This window comes from Mustela putorius, unplaced genomic scaffold (genome assembly GCF_011764305.1).
Source record: "Mustela putorius furo isolate JIRA1106 unplaced genomic scaffold, ASM1176430v1.1 tig00003845_pilon_pilon_pilon, whole genome shotgun sequence".
NCBI classification, from domain to species: Eukaryota; Metazoa; Chordata; class Mammalia; order Carnivora; family Mustelidae; genus Mustela; species Mustela putorius.
This window is the reverse complement of record NW_025421998.1, coordinates 87,970,877-87,991,618: the sequence shown is the minus strand read 5'-3', so window position 1 is coordinate 87,991,618 and position 20,742 is coordinate 87,970,877. Positions and strand designations below refer to the sequence as shown.

Here is a 20,742-nt window from a genome sequence, read left to right as displayed (position 1 = left end):
TGTAGAAGGTAACTCTTGGGCATAATTTAATAACAACCTTTATATAGACAAGTTCTCGGAAGAAGGGTTATAGCTGGTATTTTTTAAAAAACAAGAAGAAAAGAACTATATTGGAACAGAGGACAACAAATTAATATAAAAATTGTCTCAACTGTCAATGTTTGGATTTTTGTTACAAGCACACTGAAGATTTTCATGGAAAGACCTCAGACCAGGTAACTGCCTGTCTCAACTCTAAATGCGTGCCCGCTGAGCAAAGAGCCAGATGCGGGGCTCTATCCCAGGACCCTGAGATTATGACCTGAGCCGAAGGCAGCAACTTAACCCATTTAGCCACGCAGGTGCCCCTAAATACATGCTTTCTTATTAGATTTAGAATAAAACTCAAATTCCCTGGTCTTGATATCCTTTGTCAATGCTCCTTAATTCTGGGATGCAGTAAAACACTTGGGAAGCATTTTAAATGTGTATCAATCACACATTCTGAAGTGGGGCTCAGCATGGATAGCTTTAAGCTCTCGAAGTTCTCGTGTGATTCTAATGTGTAGCCAGAAATAACCTGAATGATGTGCCCCTTGCACCTGTCCATCCTTCCTCAATATTCACTTCTCTCTCCTTCTCTCTCCCTCTGTTCCAGTTACACGAAGCTTAGTGCACATAAACTTTGAGTCTCTTGCCATCTTCACACCTCTCCCTCCTCTGCCTGGAATGTTCTTTCCCATATCGACACGTGGTTCCTTCTCAACCTTCAGAATTTAGCTCAAATATCAGGTTCTCTCTGAGGTCTTTCCTGATGTTGTCCCTCATCTCGAACCTTTTTTTTTAAACCACATCACCGTTATTTCTGAGAAATTTATTGTTTGTTACTTGATTTATTCTGTCTCCTTCATTAGGGTGTGAAGTCCATGAAGGCAGGACCATGCCTGGTGTATTTGCGTCTATACTCTTAGATCTAGAATAATGCTGGCCCCAGAAATGCTTCAAAATAACTGTGGAATAAATAAAGTAATGCATGAATGAATGACAGCAGAAACACAGGAAGTACCAGGGAAATAACAGAGGTTATAAAAATATCTTTCTTAGGGGAACCCTCCTACACTGTTGGTGGGAATGCAAGCTAGTGCAGCCACTCTGGAAAACAGCATGGAGGTTCCTCAAAGAGTTGAAAACAGAGCTACCCAATGACCCAGAAATCACACTACTGGGTATTTACCGTAAGGATACAAATGTGGTGTTCTGAAGGGGCATGTGCACCCGAATGTTTATAGCAGCAATGTCCACAATAGCCAAACTATGGAAAGAACCTAGATGTCCATCAACAGATGAATGGATAAAGAAGATGTGGTATATATATATACAATGGAATACTATGCAGCCCAAATGAAACGAAATCTTGCCATTTGTGATGACATGGATGGAACTAGAGGGTATCATGCTGAGTGAAATAATGCAACCAGAGAAAGACAATTATTATATGATCTCCCTGGTATGAAGAATTTGAGAGGCAACATAGGGGGTTTGGGGAGTAGGGAAGGAAAAAATGAAACAAGATGGGATTGGGAGGGAGACAAACCATAAGAGACTCTTAATCTCACAAAACAACCTGAGGGTTGCCATGGGGATGGGGTCGGGAGAGGGCGGTTGGGTTATGGACATTGGGGAGAGTATGTGCTATGGTGAGTGCTGTGAAGTGTGTAAACCTGGCGATTCACAGACCTGTACCCCTGGGGCTAATAATACATTATATGTTAATAAAAAATTAAAATAAAAAAAATCTTTCTTTGGCCATCTTATTAGTGAATAGCAATATTACCAATGAATTGATTTAAAAATAAATAATAAATACCAGCAACAATAACTATCAGCTGACACTTGGCATTTCCTAGGCATCGCTCTCAACACTTCACCTGTATTACTAACTCTTGCAATCCCGCTAACAATCCTGGGCGGTAGGTGGATGAGATCCCAAGGCCTGCTCAGGATCCAGCAGCTGAGGAGGACCGAGCTGGGACTGAGTCTGTACCCACTGCTCAAGGGTCCGCGCTCCTGCTCGAACCCATCTCTGAACCATCGGCAACACTTCTCAGGTCCTCCCTCTGTTTCCTCTTCAATTCCACTAGCTCTTCTCTGGGCTTTAGAGCCTGACATAAAACCACCCTCACGCTGTGACCTTCGCTGGGTTCTGGACCTTTCTGAACCTCCATTTTCTTATAGGTGAGGTCAAGGGAGTCCCGTCTTCTGGATGGTTGTAGCTGAAGAGACGGGTGAGTGACTGACAGCCCCCTGCACGGCGGCGGAGTGGGCTTTCCTGAGTGTGACCCCATTACAGCGCAGGTCGTTGTTACTCTGCGGCAAAGTTACTGCAAGAGGCTCCTGTCTGATGTCGCTGTCAGCTGACTTGTGGGGGAGGAACGATGACTGGCTGCTTGCTGTGGAGTCCGTGGGACACGTGGCTGCGTGGGCAGCATCTGTGTCAGCTGACGTGCGCCCGAAAGGCAGAGGGAAGCTACTCATTTCATCAGGAAAGATGGGGGAGAGGCATCCAGACAGGCATCAGGCTAAAAGTTGGAGATGAGTACGTGGGAAAAGACTATGAATTTCCTTCTGGATTTCCAAAGTTTAGATCATGGGTGAAGTTAACACCATGAGAATCACTTCTGGGACATTTTGAACGACTCTTTCCCCAGGCCCAAGGCTCAGTGGGCCCCGTGTGGGAAATCCTGGATGGGTGCTTTGATATCTCCCCAAATAAGTCGATGAGAATCCACAGTTGAAAAACAACGGTTTTGAAAAAGACACGTAAACCAGTAACTGATCAGATCGTGCATTGAAAAAATTTGTAAATTGTAATACAATGGGATGCCAGAACAGGGTCATGCATAGTAAGTTAGAGGAGAGAATGGAAGCTCTCGTCTGCTGAGTGCTTCCTCTGAACCAGACAATGCACATATTTTATGAGTGCTCCTTTGTATTTCCTCAGTATTTCATACAAATGAATGTATCAGTGCCACGTAAGCCAAGCGGGTAAGGGACAGAACATAGTTTCAAGAGGCAACCAGAAGACAGGCCTGCATGGAGCTTACAGAGAGTTCCCTTGGCTCTTTTTCTGATTCTTTTTTCCCCTTTTTTTAGATTTTATTTATTTATTCATTTGAGAGAGAGACCATGCACACATGAGTAGGGGGAGAGGCAGAGGAAGAGAGACTCTTGGGCAGACTCCACACTGACTGCAAAGCCTGATTTTGGGGGGGCCGGGGGTGTGTGGAAGGGACAACTTGGTTTCATGATCCCGAGATCACGACCTGAGCTGAAACCAAAAGTCAGATGCTCATCCAAAGGCACCACTGTGCACCACTCCTTGGCTTTTCTGAGGTTCAAAGTTAGTTTAGACTCTTGGTTTGGCTCAGATTGTGATCTTAGGGTCCTGGGATCCAGCCCTGTGGTGGGCTCCAGGCTGAACAGGCAATTTGCTCAAGATTCTCTCTCCCTCTCTCCCTCTGCCCTTCCCCCTGCTTGCACTCACTCTCTCTCTCAGATAAATAAATAAATCTTTAAAAAAAAAAAAGTTTAGGTTTTCCAGCTTTTTCTCTTTGATTCCATTGCCTCTTCTTTGGGCTTAGAGCCAGACTTAGTTTCTGGTGCACACAACTCCCACTCCCACCCCCTGTGTCCTTAGCTGGGTTATGAAGTTGGCAAGGCAAGCTCAACCACACTCTCATTCCTGCAGGACGCTGGCCTCTGGCTACTCCGGAAATCATGGGGCTTCAAGACCCATCACAGGTCCTGGTCTCTCCCTTCTATGTAACACAGTATGGCCACTGAGATCTTAGAACACCGCTTTGATCATGGAGAAGGCAGATCGTCCTCTTTACCAACACCTCCTTGCCAGGATAGTATTCCCATGCTTCGTATGGGAAGTCTTCAGCATTCCCTATTCTGCCCATTCCTACCCAGCCACACTGTCTACCTAGTCATTTTGATTTCTCAACCTCTCCCCAACACATCGCATCAAGGCATGCTACCCCACTGCTTGCTCCCCCTGTTCAGTCCATTAGGAGTTTCCTTATTCATTCAGCAAACACCCCGAGGGCCAGTGAGTTGCCTAGGCTGGGGCCAGACCTGGTTCCTGCCATCAGCGATTTCAAGTGTATCCCAATGTCACCCTTTCTTCATGCGCTGGCATAAGTTTTCGGTCCTCTGTGAACCCTAAGGATGGTTATACCTTCTCCTAATCAAAACATACTGGTGTTTTCTATCAGCGGAGCCACAAAGATTAGAAGAGTTTTATTTGTATTCTCTACCGGGCCCAACCAAGGCAGAAAGACAAAAATAAAGACAAGGCAAAAAATAAAATAAAATAAAATAAAATGAAATAAACAAACTGATGCTGAATTGGAAGAGGCAGAAACTTTTAAAAAACTGTGATTTCCAGTCTTTTAATGACTATTTTGGGACACCTAAGCTGCTGGCAGTACCCCAGGACAAAGAGGACAAGGAGAGGCAGAGAAGCTCTCAGCTCGGAAGTAGCAGGCTAATGGACCAACAGGCTGATGGCTAAGGCAGCTCATTGGAGAATCCACAGCTGAGTTTTCCTCTAAGCCCCAAGGGGTGGGGCTAATTAAGGAAAAGACTTCTAGTCCTCATTACCCTTTTCGGAAATCTCTCTTTACCCAAAGCATGTAACATGACATCATTAGACACTACAGTCTTTCTCTCCAGAGTGAGGCGCTCCCGGAAAGGTGAGATGTTCCTGACCTTCCCTCTGATCTCTCAACTCCCAGTGAATGCTCCGGTTCTCGGGGCAAACTTAGAAAACAAGCCAGCTCTCAGCAGAGGGCATTGTGAGCTTGTGGATTTGATCATTTCTGCAAAAGATATCTGCTGAGAAAGAATCAGATTTGCAATGTTTCCCCGCTCCCTTCTTCCTTCCCCAATGTTATATCATTTTGGATCATTTGAATTGTATATGGCTTTCTATTTAAGTCAGTCATTTGCTGGCAGCAAAACTAGAACATTTCCTGTTTTTCCTCTCACTGTAATCAGGATTTGGCTGTCCAAATTAGGACTGCCCTAATTACTCCACAGCAGGTGCCAATCTGGGGGAGGGCAGTAAATGGGAAGAGAGGAAGTAAGGACACTTTGCATCTTCAGAGTCAGACAGTAAGAAAACATTTTCCGTCTCGCTTGAAAAACCTGATTAAGTAATGGGCAACAGGCACCGTGGGGTTATATATGGGTGTGTGTGTGTGTGTCTGAGTGTTGCTTTGTAACAGCCATATAAACAATTTTCTATTTTTTCCTCTTCAAAGCTTCACAGAACTACTGTTCCCATCCCTGAGATAATTCATCCCAGGCCTGTAAATCAGCGACTGTGGTAGATCACTTCAGATAATACCTTGTGCACGAAATGATCTGATAATGGGCACCAGTAAGTGGACACCATTCCAGACAATTTGGCCAGGAGGGACATCACGGTGGTATGGACTCCTGGAGGCAGGAACCAAGAAGCTCTGTATGACCACAATACATCAGGAACCCAACCAAAAGCAAGAGCTGTGCTCTGAAAAGAAGTAATACATACAACGGCGACACAGGTGCGCTGTTTGGACAAAAGAGTGAAACGTAGATGGCAGAGAAAGTCCTCAGTCCCTGGAAGGACAGACCACAGCCCACAAAACCACCCACACTCCCGCCTGGGTCAGTTCCTCTGCCCGTGCGGTACATCCGGCTCCTGCTGACCAACCATTCGCCCCTTTCTGTCCTACCTCAGCAAACTTGCCTCTGTCTCAAGTAGTACTCTTCAAATCCAAACATGCACTGATTTCTTCTCATTAAAATAACATACAAAATGACAAAACACGCTTCCTGTGACCTCAACTCTCCAGCTACCACCTCCTTTCTCTGCCCCTCGTGGCGGCATAACGCACCGTAGGGGCCCCCCCCGTACTTCCACATTCCCCACTCTCCATTTCCTTCTGCAGCGCAGGCCCCTCTGGGTTTCCCACCCACGGGTCCACAGAAACCACTCTGGTGACGATCACTGACGACCTCTGTGAGGTCAGATCTGTCACTCCGTCCGTTCGAATGCTGACCCCACACTTCCTCCCTCCACTCTGCTCCTCGGTTTCCAGGACACCCGGCTCTGAATTTGCCTTTGCTGGTTTCTTCGCTTCTGGCAAACTTCTTCAAGTCCATGGTCCTCCTCTCTGTCATGTTTACACTCATTCCCTTGAGGTTTCATCTCGCCCACGGTTTTAAATACCATTTGCACATACTATTTATATGTCAATGGCCAGACTCCTCTCCTTTGGACGCCTGCTCCCTATCTGTGTGGATGCCCCAAAAACTACCCCCCCAAATCTTAAGTCCTCACTTGCTTGTACTGTGGTATCTTCCATCCCCATAGTGGGCAACTCCATCTCTCCATCACTCAAATAAAAAAAGTCCTAGGAGTCATCTTCGACGCCTTTCTTCCTCTCACACCTTCTAACTATGACAGGGAATTCCAAATATATTCAGAATTCAACCAGTCCTCACCAGGCCTGCTGCTACCATCAGTTGAGCGGTCTTCATCTCTTACCTGGATTGCCACCATAGCCCTTAACCGCGCTCCCGGCTTCCATCCCTGTCCCCATACAGCTGACGCTCGGTACAGTGTAGGTCATGGCGAGCATGCTGCCCCGGCTAGGGGGCTCCCGTTTCACTCAGAGTAGAAGTCTGTATCCCTACTGTGACCTACAAGGCCCTGCAGGGTCTGGCCCTCTCATTAAAATAACAAATAAAATGACAAAACATGCTCTGTGCTCTTGGTAACGTCCGCCTCATACCCTCTTTGCTCACTTTACACCAACCACACTGGCCTCCCAGCAGTGGCTCCTGGAAAGTCACATGCAGAGCCTTTGCCTTCTTCAGGGTACTCTTTCCAGATACTTCAGCTAACTCCCCAAATTCCTTTGAGCCTCTTTTCAAACCTCAGCTTGAGTGGCCCTCTGGAGCACCTTATATAAAATGGCGGGCTCCTTCTCCTACACTCCAGAGTCTATCTGCCCTATTGCATTCCCCCCCACCGCCTCCCCACAGTACTTATTATTTTAAAATTCTTTGTGTCTCTCATCCTATTTATTGTCTGTCTTCTCTCTTCCATCTCCAGAAGAATGTCAACTTCATAAAAGCAGCATCTTGTCTTTTGGTTCATCACTGTCTCTACAAACTCTACAAGTACTCAAGAAACATCGGCTGAATGAATGAAATCCTAGAAACCAGTATGTTGCTTTCAGGATGGGGTAACAAACTGTGTCAACAGTTACTGGAATTAAAGAATATCCTGACAGGCTTAATACATTTAGGCAAGGACCTTGGGGCACTAGAAATAACTCAGAGCAGAGAATCACAGACCCATTCTCGATCATCTTAGAGGTATATCCTGGCAAACAGTGAAAAATGCCCAAGAGCAAAGATGTTCATAAAAAGAAAAGAAAGTATATGACAGAAATCAGGTGAGTTTGGAGTTAAAGGCAGAATTCTAGAACAGATTATTCAAGATGGTTTGTGAACAATTAGGAAGTGGTCCTCATTCAGAGCCAGGAAGACCTCCCAACGCACAAGTCACATGCCTTTGTTCCTATCCTAACTTGGGAACTCATTGATTTGATATAGGAAATGGTAAATCTGGCTCAAGGTCAAGGTCAAATTACCCTTGGTTTCCAGAACTCTTAACAAAGGTTCTACACAGCAGGGGCAGTGGGTCCTGAAAGTAGAAGGATACCTTGTACCCTCTTTTGCACACCTGTATGTGCCCACTCTGGGGAGACCTGAGGGAGGGGGAGCTGCCTTGTAAAGGTTAGGACTGCAAGGACACCAGCAAGAAATCTAACAAGTCTCTTATGGGGGCAGATGATTAAATATAGGAAGTACCACCATGAATGGTGGTAAGGGTCATCTTTGTAATCAGAATCACAGCTAATCATTTTGGGGGAAACTTACTATTTTGCTAAAAACAACTCTAGAAGACTAACATTTTCAAAACAACCCTATGAGGGGAGATTTATTATTCCTTCTTGCAGATGAGAAATTAAGGTACAGGGAGACTGAGTAACTTGTTGTTCAAGGTCATAGGAACTAAGAAGTGGCAAAGTCCGCATTCAGATGTAGGTTCCAGAGCCTGCTGTTGAGGTATAGTCTGATTTCACATTTAGAAAACCCCAGGAACTCCTGAAATACTGGGTAACACAGGAATGAGAATCTCAAAGAAGTCTTGAGAGGTATGCCCCCAAATTCTCAACTTAGCCTTGTCCTGTTGAACATTTTTTTTTCCCAAATGACATACATAAAGAAACTAAAAGATTGCTTATAAAATCAAGAATGACAAGGAATTTGGGGAAGAGCTAAGATTTTCTGATGACAGAATGAGGATTCAAAAATATCTCAGAAGACTGAAACGATGAGCTAAAAATAACATTGAATTTAATGGGTAAATGTGAGATCTTGAATTCAAGTTAAAAAAAATTCTCTACAAACACAGCACAGAAAAGATAAAGCTAATTTCAACTACTATTTCTTCATAGATTTCCTTGCCCTCTACAGCCAACCAGTGGCCGCGTCCTACAAATTTGCCTCCTAGTGTCTCTTGATTTGTCGCTTCCTCACTATCTCTTTTGCTTCTCTTCAATTCAGAAACTCGTTGCCTCTCTTTCTCTCCCTCCTCCTCCACACTCTTGCCTTTCCTGCCCATCACACACAAAGCTGAGAAAAGTCTCCCTGAGGCACAGGTCTGTGCCTGGTACTCCCATTTATTCTTCATCAGTGGTTCCTCACTACCTAATCGTACAAGGCCAAGTTCCCTGAGTCTCTATTCAAGAGCCTCCATGTTGGCTCAGCCTTCCTTTCCAAAACCCAAACATTCATCATTTGTTCTTTCTTTCCCTACTCTTCCCACCTCCTTGTCATTGCTCTGGTTCCTTCCTTCAGCTCTTTAGCCCAAATCCCGTCTAAGTCCTCCTCATTCTCCACAAGGCCTACTTCCTACCTGTCACGGGGGGGCTCCTGTCCTCAAGTCGTTTGTTTCTTCCTCCTAGAGCATGTCTACTTATCTTATGTTCTCTATCATAAATTAACACCGTGGACAGTGGTCTCTGATTTCCTTTTCTATTCTCTACCAAGAAGACAAACTCATTCCAGTTATGATCTCTGATTGACAGACTACTTTATCCTCACATACTCACATTGTCTCAGACCTGGTAAATGCTCAATAAATCTCTGGCAAAGGCGATGCCAGAATGTACTAAGAATCCCCGTGTCCAGCACTGGGTCCTACACAAGGAAGGTAATGATTTTGCTGAACTAACAGGCAATGATACTGGTACTTCCCCTGTGTCCCTGAAATGTCCTATATTCTGTCTGCCTCCCTACATCCCATCGGTCTTTCTAAAGCCAGCACACACCCACACATCTCACCTGCGAAATCTTTTCTGACTCTTTTTCTCTCTCATCTTTCCTTCTTTCTGTTCTTTTGTCCCGTTTTGTGCAAGTAGCCCCTGATTACTGTACTTTCCTACCTCTCCTTAATTATAGATCACATTAATTTTAGTGTTTTATCATATACTCTTTTCTTCCCTAATTGTTTCAGGTCTTGTCAACCAGACCATCATTTACTCCTCTAATTTGCTTCTTACCAGAAGTGCTAGGATCTGTTCCATAGCTCAATGAGATGTCTGAGCCCAGAGAAAAGAAATCAGAGGGAAAACTAAAGGTTTTTCAGTTCATAACAATGGTGTTTCAGTTCTGTGGATGCTGGAAACAGGCCTAACTGTCCTGTCATTGTGGTCGGAAGGCTACAGATCAAGCATCTGGAGAAGCACATTTTAAGAACTAAAAAGAAACTACATTGCAGATTATTAAGGGATCCCAAGAATTTCAAATTGCTCTCCTTTAAAGATCTTTCAGGATCATGAGATGGACCGACCACTATTTGGCATCTCCCCAAAGACAAGTCTTAACGATTCTAGGTTTTCATGGAAGTCCAGGCTGACACCTTGTCTCTGCCATTCAGCAGTGGTCCTAAGTGGTTCTGTCCCTTGGTCCCTCCCATTCCCTCCGTTGGCGTGACCACACATGCATCTAGGAGGCACATGCTCTTGTCAATGCCCTTGCCAAGCGCAAAACTGGTCCTTTTCTAGAATGGTGGAGAAACAGTATCCCCAAGCAGGACACTGGTCAGGGTCGCCGCCGAAGGTCTACCTGCAGGCCGCAGTGCAGGTGTCCTTGTACTCCTGGAGTTTCACGCACACCATGTTGAGAAACTGATCTGAGTAGGCGCTCAGGTCGTGCATCAGGTTCATGAGGTCCTGCACGGTCTTCTCCACAATGATTGTGCTCTGCAAGACGACACAGAAATTCATGAGTTGTTCTCTCTCTCTCTTTTTTTTTTAAATTCAAGTCATGTGTAGGACAAGAAAGGCCAACTGCAAGAATGCCATCATCTAAGACACGAGCTTTCCTGGGGGAGACGACACTGACACATATCGATTAAAAACAACCAAATAATTAATTTGCATGATGCTGGTCTTCCAAAGGCCTGAGAAAGTTCTTTCTGTGGAGAGACACAGGACAGGGGTTTATGGAATGATTTTATGAAATTCTTGGCATCCACGAGATATGGCTATGGCTTTTAAGAAAGAAAATGCATGTTTGGCTGGAGACTGAGTTATTGCATCCAAGGCTGTACTTTGAGATTAGGGACCTACAAAAGGCAACTCAGAGAAAAATGCCCTCCAGGATCTGGAGGAACACAAGGAATAACACGGAGAACATTAGGAGAAGGAAAGGAAAAGTGAATTGGGGGAAATCAGAGGGGGAGATGTACCATGAGAGACTGTGGACTTTGAGAAACAAACTGAGGGTTTTAGTGGGGAGGTGGTGTAGGGGGATGGGTGAGCCGGTGAGGGGAATTTTTTTTAAAGGTTCTATTTTATTTTATTTATTTATTTTTAAAGATTTTATTTATTTATTTGACAGACAAAGATCACAAGTAGGCAGAGAGGCAGACAGAGAGAGGGGGAGAGAAGCAGTCTCCCCTCTGAGCAGAAAGCCCGATGCGGAACTCGATCCCAGGACCCTGGGATCATGACCTGAGCCGAAGGCAGAGGCTTAGCCCACTGAGCCACCCAGGCACGCCCCAGGGATGGGTATTAAGGAGGGCACGTATCGCATGGAGCACTGGGTGTTATATACAAACAATAAATCTTGGAACACTGAAAAAAAAAAGAATAAAAGATATAAAAGATGAAGGAATAGGCTTAGAGAATGAAGTCAGCAGAGCCAAGAGCTACAAGCCACACCCTTTTAACTACACCTCTCTGCCTTGGAGGTAGCCCTGAGTCTCCCAACTTGTAGCCCCACTTCCTCGTTAAATCAGAGCATTTCCTACTGTTTCCACCACTGCAGAAGCAGTGTCCAAAGGGACTCGGACATATTTTAAGAATGGAATTAGAGAAATTTCCCAGGGAAACATAATAATAAGCCCATCTTGCAGCTAGAGACTGATAGTACTGTGTGGCAGTCAGCGTTCTATCTGTAAAGAGGCATATTCAATCAACTTGAAATCTTGGATGAAGACAAGACCGCGTTGTTGAAACCATTAATACCTGCCTCTTTCAGAAGGAGCAGAATTACCGTGGAGTAAATATTAATCACATGCCTACTAGCATTAATCACATTCCCTCCACCCTGGAAGCCTTTGATCAACAATTGGTTTGTTGAAGACGTGTTTATTTACACAGAATTACAGAAGCTATGGTAGACACGGCCATAAAAGTAAACATTAAAAAAGAAATTTTTTTTCCTATGCTGACAGTGACCTGTTGGGGGGGAAAAAAAATCAAAAGCATTTTATTCTGCTTAAATGCAGACTATGGGGTACAGGGTCTTGGTTCATTTTTTTTTTTCTTCTTCTGAAAATACAAAGAATGGCTACGACTGGACAGCTTTTCTCAACACAATGGGGAGGATCAGCTTGAGTTATGAGTTCCCCATGCGCGCGTGCTTATTCAAGATTATGTGGCTACAGAGGCTTCTTATCTTCTGTCCTGCCCCCCATGACCTCCCCCCTCCCGAAGTAAAATAATCAGAAGGTGAAAAGGAAGGAACCGTTGTATTCTGTAAGGCTAAACCTCACAGGAAACCAAATTATGGTCTCCAAAGAATCCCCACAAGTTCAACTTCCTTTTCTGTATTGATTTTAAGAATAAAGCAGTGCAGCTTCGCCCTGATCCATGAATCCCGTGCCTCTGTGTTTGTGTGTGAGTGACAGGAATTGATTTGGCTTTGCTACATGTCCCCATGCTGCTCAGAAGCATCTAAAATCCTCATCCCGATTCAAAACACAGGATATCCTACAACACGTGGACAGCAATTAATAAAGCAGAGTGGAGTCAGCCATCCTAACAAAGCCCCCTTAAAATCTAAAACACCGCAGGGAAGAGGAGCACGGGGAAATTGTTCGGGTTTATTGAGAGAAAGGGCCTGGTTCTATTTCCAATTAAGCTATTGATAATTAACTCCGGGCAGGTTTGGGTAACCGCTTCCTTTCTTATGACTCAATTTAGTCTTTTAATAACCAAGGATGCTTTGGTGGCTCCTCGACTGGCCTTCATCACTCTGGGATTCAGTTGGCGGGCTGGTGCTTTTACACAGAGGGGAAGATGTCTAATTGTTCTCAGATCGTCTCAGGTGTGTTTGGTCTCCCTGATTCGATGGTCAACTTCTCGAAAGCAAGACTGGCGTTCCTCATTCCCTTTTGTCCATCTCCCATTCTTCCCCTCCCCCACTGGTTGACGACCTCTCAGGTCCTTCAGGACAAGGCAACTAATAAGGGAAACAGTACTAATAATGTTAGCACACAGAAATGAACCTCTCGAATGTCACATACGTCAGGGATCCTAGACACCAGCACGCCGCAGTGCCGCTGGGTGGGTTCAGGGTGGTCTGTGTTTATTCCTGTGACCGAATCAGAGGAGAAGGGAAAATGCAAGCACCTGGGAACATCCCTCTGAGATAAGGGTTTTGGGGTAAGTAGGCAGTACCTACAGGGAATGATTATAAGGTCGTAGTTTAATTCTAATGATCGTGATCGACAAAAAGCCTATGAGATGCTATCTGATTACACATAATTTTCCAGCTATTTGGTTGGTTTACCTTGTCATGGTAGCACTTTGGGTAATCAATCACTATATTCTCTTCAAGGAAAATGACACTGTAGTTTGCCAAATGATGGGGATTTTTACAGGGTGGGGGGGGGGAAGTTCCCATTTTCCAAGAATTTATTACAATTTCCAAATCAGTGGCTCTGACAGTTAAGTGTTGAAAATATCAAATTTTTAACAAGGTCAATTCTGTTTTTATTTATTTGATCTCTCTGGCACCTCAAATGATGTATTAACTTGTTATTAATTTTGGGATTTGCCAATGGTGAATTTAATGACTTTATAATAAGTAAAACCCTGATTATATTCATTAGAATTTCTACTAAACATATCACAAGTGATTGATATTTGTTTAGAAGCAATTCAATTCTCATTTCTTGCAACTTATTACCAGGTAATAAAGTCTGGGCATGACATGAAAAATGAGAAAAGGAAAAAAAAAATCCCAAGATAGCGGATGCAATAAAAAAGCCATTGCTATGAAAAATAGCTAAAGTTTCTTATAGAGATGCACCAGCGGACTAAAATAGGAAGAGGTATATAAGGACCAGATTTTTGGTTCTGTGCTTAAAAAAAAATTTAACAAATACATGAAGATGACTGGACCTTTAAGACCTTGTCCATTGTTTGCCAAATGGGGCTCTGCAACAGGATACTAATAGTAATATTAGAAAAAATGGAATCTAAGTTCAAGTAATTTGGAAAATGCTGAGAAAAGGAAAACTGAAGTGGTTTCTTTATCGGATGACTTTGGAAACTTTTACCATGCTAATGTCACTGTGAATCTGAAAGAGGCAAATGTGGTATTCAATCTTCCCTTAATTATTTAAGACAACATTTTTCACAGCACAGCATAGATCTTTTCACATCTGGAATGGTGTTTCCAGAACATGGTTTGGGAATGACTCTCCAATTCTCCGGTCATACTGATGAAGACCCTACGTCCAGCAACCTGTTTGAAGACTCACAGGGAGTCCAGCTAGGAACCCGGTGAGAATCTGAGCCTCCTCCTCAGTCCGCACCTTTCCTACATGCCCAGACTTTTAAGTTCTGGCCTCTGCTTACCTCTCTAACCTTCTCTCCCACTTCTCCAAGCATGCTAACCATAAGAAGCTATTAGTTATTCCCTGACCACATCAAGCTACTTACGGCCCCTGTGTCTTTGAGTTTCCTAATCTCTGGGACTGGCATGTCCTTCCTAGCACACGTCTGCCATTCTTGAAAAGTCAGCTCAAAGGCTACCTGCTCTGATTCAAATGCCCCTTGTCAGTGCTACCAGAACATCCTCGGCACAATTTAGTTCAAGCCCTCAATGGGGTATGGCACCCATTGGTTCACTTGACTGTCTCTTCTGCTAGACTATCGATTCCCTTAATCAGTGACTATACCTCCATATCTCTATGACCTAGGAGCAAAGTATCTGGCATATTGTAGGTGTTCAAGAAGTGTTGATTAATGAAAATGCACAGCACATTCAGGATGGTGAAAAGACAGATTTAGAGTAGAATTATGATGCAAAATAGTGAGCTAACAGCCGGACGTGTGCGGTGAAATCGGACCCACGGCCTCTGTATTACTATATTACTGTATCTTAATTCCCACAGTTCTATCGGCTGAATATTAACTGTGAGTACAGATTTTGTTTCTCTACAAAAATATTCTGAATTTCACCTAACATTTTCTGTGTCAATTTTAAAGTTTAAAGAAATATAAATAAACTCACAAGTCAGGAAAAACAAAACCAAAAACCTTGAGTTTGGGGGCACCTGGGTAACTCAGTTGATTAAGCGTCTGACTTCGGCCCAGGTCATGGTCCCAGGGTCCTGGGATAGAGCCCTGCGTCAAGCTCCTTGCTTGGCGAGGAGTCTCCTTCTCCCTCTCCCGCTCCCCCTGCTTGTGTTCCCTCTCCTGCTGTGTCTCTCTGTGTCAAATAAATAAAATCTTTAAAAAAAAAATCTGGAGTTTGGAGAATATAGTCTCTGTATGTGGGCTGTTTTAGTCCCTGGAACAGGAATGGTTCAGAGATACTGCAAGAACCCAAGGTTCTTGAAAACCACTTTGAGGAAGCATTTGAGAGGAAACAGTAACTTCAGACACACCCCCACACTACCACCCCTCCCACACACACACCAGCAATTATGGAGGGAGGGGACTTCACAAATGTTAGATGAGGACAATAATGTTTCTGTTTATTGGGACATAAATTCAACTACCAATCAGTAAAGCTTGTCACACCACGCCATCCTTCTAATTGTTATCAGGTCCACGTCAAAGCTTGCTGCGAACAATAACAGCTACAGTGATGACAATAGTGCTGCAAGCCAAAATGAAGTCTGCTTTTCGTTTTTTAATCTGTATTTTGATTTGTGTGAGGTTTAAAATGTTCTGAATGGGTCTGCTCCTTTAATAAGCTGTCTGGTAAAAATCTGTGCATCCAAGGAGCTGGCACCTGAGCAAATGCCCTTCTGCTCTCTTCCCCTCCATCCTCTACTTCACAAGCAGAGCGATCTGTTGAAGGCTTCCGTCTCCTACGGAAATGAATGCATAAGTCCATCAAAAGACAGGAACACCGGGAGTGATAGCAGTTGCAAAAAAAGAGGCGACTGTCGTGTCCGTCAGTAGCTGAAGGGGCAGAGACCACATGGTGTAGTCACACAGTGGAATACTACAGAGCAACGAAAAAGGGCGAGCCACCACTGCGTGTGATCTCGCTGACCGTGTGCCGAGTAAAGCATTAAGACACAAAGTGAAACAACTGCATATCGGCTTTTGTTGTAGTTCGAAAACAAGCAGAAGTCATCTCTGGTGGCAGAAGTCAGGACAGTGGCCACCCTTGGAGGACATGGGCCCCGATGGAGAAGGTGAGAACCTTCCAGGTACTGGAAACATCTTCACTGAGCAGCTGTTTCACGAGTAAACACATATGTACAAATTCTTCCCACTTAAGGTTTGTATGGTTTATAGTTTCTAAGTTTAAAAGTGATGTCTGATTATGTCTCTCACCAACTTAAAGCTCTTAAGTGCACAAGGGTTCACATTCTTCAGATCAGCAAGGCCCTTTATGACTGGGCTTGTCTCCTCCTCCAGCCATCGGCTAACCACCTCCCCTTGCCTCTCTGGGATCCTCCTACCTGGGGCTTCTTCAGTTCTTCGCTCCCATTTCAGGGCCCTGCACTTGCCTACGAAGTTCTGTCCCCTTCTGCCTTTCTTAGGGTACTCTTCCTTATCTTTCAGATCCCAGCTAAAACCTCCTTTCTGTAGAAAAACTCTTCCCAACTTCCATTAGGCCTCCTGTTAAAAACACCTAGAACATCTCTCTCCTGCCCCTTTGGTTCTACTTCTCTGGAGAACGCGGATGAATATACTTTTGTTAGGGGAGGGGAAGAGCCCAAATGGGAGGGACATCTGGTTGGTGGTTACGTACAGGCATGATAGATGTCAGTCATGCACAATTCTGTCCAACTATTATACAAAAGAATAGGTATCCTTCAACAACTTGTCTGACAGCACCATCTGTACGTGCATAAGTATTCTAGAGCAGTGGTTTTCACTCACGGGCTATGTTCAAATTGTGATGACACTATTATAGACCATTGGATGCCAACTTTGGGAAAGATGAGAAACTGCCTGTGGGTAGGGCGGGGAACTTAATTATTAAAGAGATACACATTTATTATGTAAATATCTTCTCTGACCCAAATATGAGGAGACAAAAAGAGATAACTTCAGGAGATAAAAAGCCAGATCAGAGAAGGTTTCCACCCTCCAGCGGTTTTCGATATTAGTAGGAGGAGACCAGTGAGTTCACAAATAAAAAGACCATAAAGTCTCATAGGCGCTACTATCCTGGGCATCTGTACTTTGTACAGCAGAGGCAGAGAGAAGGAAAGTTAACTGCACTGGGGTAGTGGTAGGGAAGTGGTGGGAAAGAGGAAGTTATCTTTGACTTGATTTCTGAAAGATCGATAATAACTTACAGATTGACAAAAATGGGGGGAAAGCACTTCAGGTAAAAGAGCAGCAAAAATGTGAAATAGCATGAGATTCAGGGAAGTGCTGTGATGAAGGGTGTGTGTGTGTGTGTGTGTGTGTGTGTGTGTGTCTCCATCGGGAAGGCTATGACAGAAGTCATAGAGTTAATGTCGGTGGTCCTTGCATAACAAATGTGTGCCTGGTACCTACCTACGTATTTGGAATATCCCTCTTTTACCCTCTCCAGCATGAAAATGCAACAGACTAATCCTGTCGGACGTCACTACTTATTAGATGATCCACTCCAACTGTAGGAAGGTAATTTCAAAAGGTTCTACTCTTGAGAAAAGACAAACTTCTATAACGAACAGGGAAACACATTCTGGCAGGTTGAAGAGAATTATAGTTCATAAATAGGCTTAAACAAAGAATACAAGGTCAAATTTTGGGCAATCAGCAATACTGTATCTCTTGAGAATTCACATAAGTGATCATAAAATTTACCTGTCAGTCAATAACTTGGAAAATGTATGTTACGTAAACTACTCCTAATATTTTCTTAACATTTTGGCTAGAGGATCACTCTGCTTGAGGAAAATCTGTGCCTAACATATCTTATCAGCACAGCTGGCTCTTTATGAGGTTTATTTAGGGGCTTGTGATTTCATATTCAAAACAAAACAATGTAGCAGGAGAGGGGGAAAAGTATACAACGGTTGTGCTTGGTTAGACTGTGAGATACATGCTTCAGATCAATATGACTGGGTCCAGGTTATCGGTTCCCCTGGATAGGTAAGGGAACCCAGGGAGCGGAAATACATTAATGAAAAGGTGGACATTGACACTTATAAGACTCTAGCCCAACACACACACACACACACACACACACACACACACCCAAGTACCTTAAGATTGCTATTCAGCAAAATACACAGTGCTGCAGAAGACACAGAAGTTCAACAACATTAGCAGCTGTAGTACTTCTTTTGTGCCAAGCAATGCTCTTGAAACAAGTAATATTCCAAGAGAAGACGCCAGTTAAGAGCAAAAAAAAAAAAAAAAAACACTGTAGGGGAAGAGCAGTGAAAAGGTGGGAAGAACTGAACCGGGACCTGGAAGACGGGGCAGGTTCAGAATGCGCGGGGAGGGAGCAGCAAGGCGTTTCAGACCAGGGAAAGGCTGGTCTTGGGTGGCAAACGGGAGTCCACGGAGGCTGGAAGGAAGGACTGACGGGCCAGAGGGCGCTCGCCCGAGGAAGGCCTGGGTGGCAGGCCGAGGGCTTCTTCCTGTGGGGACAGAAGCAGGGCAGTGGATAAGGTGGTGGGCGGAGCTCAGAATCCTAATCCTAGAGCTGTAAGCAACTATCCACAGTCCATTTCTCTGGCTTTAAAAAGGAAAACCAGAACAAATATTAAAGGGCCTGTCAAGGGTACACAGTTGGCTTAGGATACTTCAAAACCTAGAATCCAGGTCTCTGAGATCCCTCTGGCCAAAGCTGATGATTAGAGCATCAAGTGGAATCAATTATTGTAGTTGATGATTTTTATTGGGAAAAAAAAACCATGAAAAATCAATATCAGGAGACAGAAAAAAATTCGTTTGTCACCCTTTGAAGTGACTATTGAATCAAATTCTTTGAAAATTGATAAAGAGAAAGAATTACTCATTTACTCTGTCTTTCTGGTAGAAACCATATCTATCTCAGGATTACCAAATAGGGAAAAGCGCTCCTTTAATGAAGAATGCCAACTAGGAAGTAGGGAATAACAGAATTAGAAAATCATTTTATAGTCTCTAATAAAACAACTGAGTTGGGTAAAGATTATCCATTACATTAAAACAAATCGATGAAAGTTGATAGGGAAAATGAACGTTTTTGTAGTGGCAAAAATACACTGCAGAGATTACTTTCTGGACACACGAGGAAAACCGTAACTACACGGTGGAGAAACGAGATGGTTGCAATTCCCGTCCAGGGGTCAACCTTCACATCACTAATGTTAGGAAGGTCTGCGTATGTGATGGAACATGAAATCTAACATCATCCATTATATATTCTTACTGACACCATTTGACGTCAATCTAATCGCTCTTTTATTTTTTTAAAAAGATTTTATTTATTTAGTTGACAGACAGAGATCACAAGTAGGCAGAGAGGCAGGCAGAGAGAGGGGAAGGGAAGTGGGCTCCCTGCTGAGCAGAGAGCCCGATGCAGGGCTCCATCTCAGGATCCTGGAACCATGATCTGAGCTGAAGGCAGTGACTTAACCCACTGAGCCACCCAGGCACCCCTAATCACACTTTTAGATCTGTATCAAGTAAGAGGAAACAGGAAGCTATGAGAGGAATACAGAACATGGAACAGTGCAGAGCACAGGTAGCTGGCTCTGTTCAACACATCAATGTTGGGGGGAGAAAAGGACTGTTCTAGAATAAAAGAGCCACATCACAATTACAGTCGGAGATGGAATCCTAGTTCGGCTAAACTTATTGTAAAGAACACTTTTGCAAAATGTGGGAAATCTCAAATTTCTAGATATCAGAAGATACTGAGAACTTACTGCTCACACCCATAACCATGCCAATGTCATTGTGATAATGAAGAAAATGGCCTTATTTTGTAGAGGAGTAATACTAAAGTATTTTGGTATGAAATAGCTTGAAGCCTTTGCTTCAAACACGAGAAACCCAGAGGAAACACAGGAAGCACTAGTTCTCAGAAGCTGGAGAAAGTATACGAAGTGGGCCCTGTGAGTGCCCGGCTGGAGATTCCAGGCCACCATGCAGGGAAGGGGTGGGGGGCGCCCGTAGGGTGCCTGGAACTCACACTGAGGGGAGGACACAGAATCTGGAGCTTTGGAAGGTTAAGGGAAGGAAGCCTTTGTGGGGTGAAATACTTGAGGGGAGGGAAGCTGTACAGAAAAACCAAGGGAGAGGGAGAGTGCCAGATCTTTCTGGAAGTCTTTAGCAGAATCCCCTCAAATCTTTGGCTGAGTACTGATCTATGCCTGTAGGGCAGGAATTAAAAATGCTGGTCCAAGAACTACCTGAAAAAAGCAGGTGTTATTCCCAGACTTCACACAGGGCCAGGAATGGTTTGCATTAGCTAGAGTGATGAGCCGCCTCATAGACACGGCGTTGGACTGAGTCCTCAGGAAGGGACTGTGTCTCAGGTAGAAGGGGGAGTGGGGGCAAACTAGCCTTAGATTAAAGGTTGCCCTGGACATGTCTCACAAAGCCTGGAAGCACATCTTGAAATGATCAGCGTAATTCTATTGCTAAAACGTGTCCTAAAACAAATCTCAATAATATTTAAAGCACTACAATAAAATCCAGCACCCCAAATTGTAAATAATAGTAATAATAAATCAGCATGCCCAGCATTCAACAGAAGTCTGCCTGGTATGCAAAGATGTGGGAGAATACATAAGGAAAAGGAAAATAGTTCAGAAGCACAGTCCCAGAGATGACACAGATGATAGAATGAGTAGACAAGGAGGTCAGAACCACTGTGATAAATATGTTCTTATGTTCAAGAACATAAAGCAAAATGTGAACATGACAAGAGAAA

At 44.0% G+C, this 20,742-nt stretch overlaps 1 protein-coding gene across 1 annotated transcript in view; it reads right to left on the bottom strand.

Moving 5' to 3' along the window:
- EXOC4 (exocyst complex component 4) overlaps positions 1 to 20,742 on the bottom strand; it is a 730,537-nt gene that overhangs the window by 144,844 nt on the left and 564,951 nt on the right. The window contains exon 12 of the mRNA XM_045062998.1: positions 10,237 to 10,373. Coding sequence (XP_044918933.1) covers positions 10,237 to 10,373 — 137 coding nt within the window. The remainder of the gene's footprint in view (positions 1 to 10,236; positions 10,374 to 20,742) is intronic.